General features: G+C 52.0%; 1 protein-coding gene across 1 annotated transcript; it reads right to left on the bottom strand.

Moving 5' to 3' along the window:
- Window positions 1-238: 238 nt before the first annotated feature.
- On the bottom strand, window positions 239-7,271 carry psmd3 (proteasome 26S subunit, non-ATPase 3). Its single transcript, XM_063472608.1, has 12 exons — window positions 6,999-7,271; window positions 4,273-4,463; window positions 3,967-4,107; window positions 2,447-2,583; window positions 2,179-2,369; window positions 1,997-2,100; window positions 1,808-1,922; window positions 1,517-1,636; window positions 1,330-1,433; window positions 1,095-1,250; window positions 699-749; window positions 239-477 (listed from the first exon to the last, which is right to left on the bottom strand). Exons 1-12 carry the CDS (start codon window positions 7,177-7,179, stop codon window positions 400-402), a joined length of 1,569 nt encoding a protein of 522 aa, XP_063328678.1. The 5' UTR covers window positions 7,180-7,271; the 3' UTR covers window positions 239-399.
- Between the last annotated feature and the right edge of the window lie 559 nt (window positions 7,272-7,830).

Genomic DNA, 7,830 nt, shown 5'->3' with positions numbered 1-7,830 from the left:
CTCGTCACGGCCCCTGGCTTTAACAACCTTCCGGTAGGAGCGCACGGACACCAACAGACTGTTAGCACATGGCTAACATTAGCATTACTGTAGACAGCTCATCGCCTTCATGAGTTACTCTGTGAGCTGTGTGCACTGCTGCTGTTCATCTCTCATCTGCTATCAGCCGTCACTGTCAAACTGGAAACCTCATCACTGACATCATCACCCAGAGAACAAACAAACAAACAAACAGGCGTGTAAACAAAAAAGTGTTTATTTATCAGAGAGAAACAAACAGCAGCAACGCTGCCAGGGGAGAAAACAAGAGCAGAGGGGGATTCTGGGTAATAACTGACGTGGTAACATCAGCACACGCACGCACACGCACACACACACAGAGGAAGTGAACAGAAAGGCTCATGGGAAACTGTCATCGTCATCTTCAGCCATTTCTTTAGCAAACTCCAGATCCTGCTGCTCACGTTCCCGACGCTCCTGAACGCACCACACACACACGCACACACACACAGAAAAAACAGATTGAATGCAGATGACAGGAAGTGTATCTTTATTATTTTATTCTGATTTGTCTCTGTGTAAGCTACAGTCACATGCTGCCACCATGTGGTCACTTAAAGACATGACACCACGTGCTGTGTGTGTGTGTGTGCGTGTGCGTGTGCGTGTGCGTGCGTGCGTGCGTGCGTGTGTGTTACCTCTGCAGACTCCAGGTCCTTGTTGTACGCTTTGGGAGGAAACCTCATGGCCTGCAGGAGGACAGAGGGAGACAGACGGGGTATTAGCATCGGGGTGATCGACTCCCTTAAATCTGACGTTGTGTAACCGAGCGGATTCCCGGCGGTCCTGCTCCTCGACCTCCTCGTCCTCAATCTGCTTTAACGTGAGGAGGAGGAGGAGCAGGAGGAAGAAGCTGCTTCCACAGATTTGACAAGAAGGCTTCCAGTCAAACCTCTGTCGACAGGAAGTGACAGAGCTCGCAGCGTTATGGTGATGCAGAGCCGTCTGTGGGCGGAGCTTTCCTGATTTCACATTCTTGTGTTGACCTTAAGTCCTTGTGTGTGAGAGGTGTGTGTATGTCCAGGTGCGCTCACCTTGACGGACATGTTGTGGATGTCGAGGCAGAAGGAGATCCTCTGGTGGAACGCCAGCTGAGGCTCTCGGGTCCCGTAGATGTCCATGGTCTCCTTGGACTGGACGAAGCCTTTCTCGTGGTTGATGCTGGCCTCGATCACGCCGTCACGGATCGCCTGTGCCACAAACACGCAGAGGTCACACAGAGGTCACGAGGTCAGCATTAAAAAGGCGGCGCTGAGCGCGTCTGTTTACCTTGGCAACGATGAACTCGGCGTCCTCGGGACTGTCGAGCTGCAGCTTCTGAGCGATGTCGGCGAGGGAGATCCGAGAGTACGAGAGGCTGATCATACGCACACCTGCGCACACACACAGATCAGTAACACACTGAGCGCGGCTGATGAGCAGCGTGCTGTCTGATGGCGGCGTGCGATTGACTCACCGGTCTTGATGACGTTGTGTCTCAGGCGGATGATGAGCGTGTACGTCCCGTCGGCCTGAAACTTCTCTCCAAACTGCTCCAACACCTGGTTAAACTTGGCCAGGTTACCTGTCCTCACAGCTGCACACAGATACAGGAAGTGAACAGAGAGGCTCATGGGAAGCTGCGAGTATCTGAAGCTAAATACACCACTGTGTTAGCAAACATTGTTCCTCCAATCAGAACCCATCGTTTCGCCATAACTCTACGGTCTGAGTCACATGATCAGGCGTGTGTGTGTGTGACACTGACCCTGTGTGAGCAGGAAGTAGGGCATCAGGGAGCGTTTGAGCGACGGCTGTCTGAACTGCAGGCGGTCGGGAATCTCTCCCAGCAGCAGCTCCACCACGATCAGCAGCTTGTGGACCTGAACCGGAGCCGATCGATGCTTCAGTGATCAATACCAGATACCAATACCTGACCGTGTGTGTGTGTACGTACCGTCTGTTTGAAGCCCACGGCGGTGTGCTGTGGAGCCTTCCTCAGGGCGTTGGTCAGAGTCCTGCGAGCCTCCGAGTACTCCAGCTGGATGGCTTTAATACGACCTGTGTGGGTCACACGACAGGCGGGTGAGCGCTGCGTCATGGCGGGGACTCGCCTGAGCGGCGCGGCTGTGAGCTCACCTGTGTAGTAGAGGTATCGCGCCCACTCGTTGTTGTTGGCGAGCTCGGGGAACACGGACTTGGACACGAGCTTCTCGGCCTGGTCGTACAGGTTGAAGTGCAGGTAGTTCCTCAGCAGCAGGTTCAGCAGCACCGCCTGCCCGTCGGCGTCGTGCCGCAGGGTCGCCGTGCGCAGGCGGGTGTGCAGGAAGCTGGGGGAGGGGACAGTCGTGTGACCGCTTGTCTGAGGGTGTGATGTCATCGGGAGAGGAGAAAGGTGTGTACGTACCTGCGGATGATGTCGAGCTGGTTCTGGAACTCGTACACTCGGGCGTGGTAGTAGTAGCACTTGGCGGCGACCAGGTCGAGAGCGCGGCGGTTCTTGGAGACGATCTTCTGCAGCAGGTCGTCCGACACTTTCTGAGCCTGAAAGGTCAAAGGTCACCGTCAGCACACAACAGAGCGTCCACACAAGCACGACGTCGCAAACATCAGGATCGCAGCCAGCGGCGTGTTCGGGAACACTCGGCTCTGACTGGCTGTCTTCAGGCTGCGGTCGCAGATTGTGGGCGTTTCAAACACGGTTCTCCTCTCGCAGGCCTGCGATGAGCCTCGGTGCTGATGTCAGCAGCAAACACAGCTGTTCACCAGCTCGCTGCCTGCAGAGGAAGCAGTCACTCTGTTTAACGCCACCTTTCACAGCGTGGCAGTGAGCACAGAGTCCACCGGCTCGAGTCCTTCGACCTTCGTCTGGTTTCTCCTGCGCGGACGCGAGCTTCACCTGTTCACGCTGGCTCACAGGACCAGTTTGTGCTACTGGTTACCGAGGCTGGTCTCTGCAGCTGCTCGTGGAAAAACCCGGAGACTAATCCAACCATGAAGCACGAATGTGTGGATGTACTGAGGAGTCAGGACGCGTCATTAAGAATCAGAATCAGAATCAGAATACTTTATTGATCCCTAGGGGAAATTATTTCAGACGCGGAGGTCGCGTTCACGAGAGGAACACTCTGTGACCTCACTGACACTAACCTGACGGCCATTATTCAGCTCACTGCAGCTTCTTTAGTAACAACAACAGAACAACCAGGTTACTGACACACAGGTGAGTGAGGGGCGGGTCTCACACACACACACACACACAGGTGAGTGAGGGACGGGTCTCTCACACACACACACACACACAGGTGAGTGAGGGATGGGTCTCTCACACACACACACACAGGTGAGTGAGGGGCGGGTCTCACACACACACACACACACACAGGTGAGTGAGGGACGGGTCTCACACACACACACACACACACACACACACAGGTGAGTGAGGGACGGGTCTCTCACACACACACACACAGGTGAGTGAGGGGCGGGTCTCACACACACACACACACACAGGTGAGTGAGGGATGGGTCTCTCACACACACACACACACAGGTGAGTGAGGGGCGGGTCTCTCACACACACACACACACACACACACAGGTGAGTGAGGGACGGGTCTCTCACACACACACACACAGGTGAGTGAGGGGCGGGTCTCACACACACACAGGTGAGTGAGGGGCGGGTCTCTCACACACACACACACACACAGGTGAGTGAGGGGCGGGTCTCACACACACACACACACAGGTGAGTGAGGGGCAGGTCTCTCACACACACACACACACAGACAGGTGAGTGAGGGACGGGTCTCACACACACACACACACACACAGGTGAGTGAGGGGCGGGTCTCACACACACACACAGGTGAGTGAGGGGCGGGTCTCTCACACACACACACAGGTGAGTGAGGGGCGGGTCACCTCAGTGTATCTCTTGTTGTTGGTCAGGTGAACCACCAGCAGCAGCTGCAGGTACGCCTCCACCTCTGGCAGCAGAGGAGCTGCCGCCGCCTTCCCCGTGCGAGGACGAAACTGAACGTCTCCGTCGGCCATCTCCATCGGCTGAGACACACACACACACACACACACACACACACACACACATCAATACTGACCATCTGATCAGGAATCAATCACCTTGTTATAAATAATCAGGTTACTGTTTGATGATGCGGCTCTCAGAGGTCAGGGTTCACTTCCTGTTTGTCATTAATCATCTCTGCTCACCTCCTCCAGGAAGCCCAGCAGGAAGTCTCGGGTGGCGGCGTTGTTGGTGAAGAAGCCACAGATGGCTTTGTGGAGCACGTTGGTGTTGAGGCGGCGGCTGGTGGACGGCAGCGCCCGCAGAGCACGGAGCACGAAGCGAGGCTCCTTCCCCGACACGGCCTTCTCGATCTGCTTCACGTGCTCCTTAATATCTGTGGGGGAGGGGGTGACATCAGCAGCAGTCACATGACCCACAGACCTCGGCTCAGCGCGATCCTCATGTTTACGCCTTTTCGTGCGACCTTTGACCTCCATCCATGCAGATGCTACAGAGAAGGAGCTTAGCTGTGCTCATGACAACACGGCTCTACATCTGTGCCGTCCGGTGACAGCTGCATCCTCCTGAGAACCGGACGATTCATTTGTGTCTCCTGTTACACCTGAGCTACCTGATAGGTCCTGGTGTTCTACAGACGACGTCCTGGGCTTCATGTGTTAGGGCGGAACACAAAGTCGAGGCTCACATCAGTCTCAGGTAGGACTGGGCGATATATCGAGTTTTTAAATATATCGATATATTTTTATACGAGATATGAGATGTGACAATATCCTTTATATCGATATAGTAAATGGCCTGTATTTGTATAGCGCTCTTACTCAGTCCCTAAGGACCCCAAAGCGCTTTACACATTCAGTCATCCACCCATTCACACACTGGTGATATAGTCTATGTTACGTTATAACTATACTTGTGAAGCCGCTAGTTTGCCTCTCTTTCGTCTCTACGCTGCGTTACTCCGCCTCTCCTCTCTCCTCACTGAACACAACTCCCCCTCCGCCATTGCTTCACCTGCAGCAACGACGGGACGGACACGCAGCTATCAAAGAGGAGCTGCTCGGTAAAAAGAAAACATTTGGAGATTACTATTTTAGTGCTGCAGCGTGACGTTAACGCCATAACTGCATTAACGGGAAAAATCTCTGTTAACGAGTTACTGCGGATCGCCCCGTGCGTGGGGCTGGACGGTGTCAACGAGCTATTGTTTTATTTTATTTATGGAGCATTATTATTTAATAAATGCTGATAATTTATTTCTGAGTAATTTTTTCTTGTACATCTATGCTGTATGTTAATAAAAGTGCCTGTGTGACATCTGGGACACAGCTGTGACTAAGAACTCTCTCTTTGTTCTTACTTTATGGCTTTAAAAATATCGAGATATATATCGTATATCGCCATCCAGCTAAAGAATATCGAGATATGAATTTTGGGTCATATCGCCCAGCCCTAGTCTCAGACAAACTGATGTTTATGTTTATCCTTCATAGGACTGGGTTTCAAAACTCGATTTTAGTTTGAATAAAGCGACATCGATTCATTAAATCCTGAATGATTTCAATATAAATGTATTTTAACGCCAGAATCTCAGGTTAAAGCTCACAAAACTATTTCAACAACCACCAAACAGCTAAAACTGTAAACGGGAGCAGACACATGTACACAGAGCGTGGATCGTCCACAGACGCCGTCGGGCTGAAAGCCGACAGCTCACAGGTTTCATCAGTCTGACCAAAACTGACTGAACCAGCAGCAGAAGATCAAACTACGCTTCATGTTTGATAAACGTACCAAAGAGCAGAGTTCTCTTTTTCTCTCCTCCACTCCTTATTGTGTCGTACATGTCATTGTTTTTCTTTATGCCACCTGTTCTGACCGCTCTCCCCGATGAGGCAACTTTGGCTGCTTTACTTCCTGCACAGCTCTCTCTCTCTCTCAGAGACCAGTTTACCATCAAATCTCTGTTTTCTGCATTATTCTCTGCTGCTGTGTTCAGTGCTGTCGGCCTCTGACAGCAAAGCCTCATCTCTGCTGTTCACACTGAACAAATGCAAACTTCAATGATTGCTCAGCTGTGTCTGTAATCAAACCTCTGTGACTCTGCTTCACTTCAGCAGCTCATCTTCACATGCTGATTCATGGTTTTCTTCAGTTTTTGTTATACTGCAGAATATTTTAAGCTTATCTGCTTTAAAAAGCCTTCATGTGTTTCTGTTTTAGCCTCAGTTACTTCGACACAAAGGCCTCTGCTGTGATGCTCACACCTCTGATCAAGTCTCACAGTGTCAGCTTTGTTTTACACACAGATAGAAAATATGGAGATGAACTGATAAATGATCAGAATTAGAATATTTCTGACTGACTGAGTCAAAACTGAATCGATTACAGACATCAGTGAGGATACCCAGCCCTGATCCTTCATGTCTCTTTTAAAGGTCTGACAGATGTGACCATCAGGCCTGCTGTGATGCTAATGCAGAACACAGAGCAGGAACCATAATGCTGACTCATTCATCTTCTATAGAGGCTCAGAATCTCCGGCCTGTTCACCACCAGCACACACACCGAAACACCGGCCGCCCCGTCTCAGCAGCACACCGGTCTTTGTTTATCTGCTCTACCGTCTGAGGGGGCTGTGGAGGGGGCTGTGGCGGGAGCCGGGGGGGGGGGGGGGGGGGGGGTCTGGTCCCGGTCTGAAGGGGAACGGGTCCCGGTCCGGACCCGCGAACGGGAGAGGTTGGTGTCGGTTTTAAGCTAAATGACGCGCAGACTCTCTGGGGCTGTTAGCCCCTCATGCTAATAGGCTAACCGCCGAGCTGCCGTGACTCTCGGTACCGGGCCAGCACAGACCCGGGTCCGTTCCCGGGTCTGTGCTGGGGGTATCGGTGTTGGTGTTTGTGAGTTTTACCGTCCAGGGTCAGGCTGTCCTGCTCCTTTGGCTGTTTGGCCGCATTAGCCGCCTCCTCTTCAGGCATCTCCACGTCCTGCGGCTCTGGGCCCACCTCCTTCGGCTCCTTTGGCTTCTCTGCCTTCGAGTCCCGGTCCCGGCCTCCCGCCTTGTCGCGTCGTTTGGCCGCGGTCTCCTTCATGCTGTGTCTGGGTGGATGAAACCGAACCGAGCTGACCCACAATGACTGGACACTATTCTGTGGCGCAGAGGATTCTGGGATATGGCAGGCAGAAGCAGAGGAGAGCGGAAACAGCAGCGCAGGCTCGATAATCGATCACAGATGTGTGTGTGTGTGTGTGTGTGTGTGTGTGTTCCTGTCTAGCTATCTTTGTGAGGCCCGAAATCTGCATTCCACTATACTTGTGAGAACCAACAGTCACTTGTGAGGACACACTCACCGGTCCTCACAAGTTTGAAGACCTTTTTGAGGCTCAAAATGTGGTTTTTGTGTCAGGGTTACAATTAGGTTATGGTTAGGTTTATGGTAAGGCATTCATTTTTAATGGTTAGGGTTAGGCTAAGGGGCTAGGGAAAGCATTATGTCAATGAAGATAGCTGAACGGGCTTGCGCGCGCGCGTGTGTGTGTTGTGTGTTTTAGTGCGTTGCATTGATGCGCGGGTTTCTGACAGATGAAAGTCTGACCCTGCAGGGATCTATAGACTGTGCCGAACACACTGTGATTTCTTTCATTAGATTTTTACTAACTGATGTTATTTGAATATGAAGTGGCGAACATAACGATGGTGTCTCTGTAACTTTAGAGTCAGAATAAGAGTAAAGACATGAACT

Source organism: Pelmatolapia mariae, linkage group LG4 (assembly GCF_036321145.2).
Source record: "Pelmatolapia mariae isolate MD_Pm_ZW linkage group LG4, Pm_UMD_F_2, whole genome shotgun sequence".
Taxonomy (NCBI): Eukaryota; Metazoa; Chordata; class Actinopteri; order Cichliformes; family Cichlidae; genus Pelmatolapia; species Pelmatolapia mariae.
The sequence above is the reverse complement of the archived record's forward strand: the minus strand, read 5'-3'. Positions and strand labels throughout refer to the sequence as shown.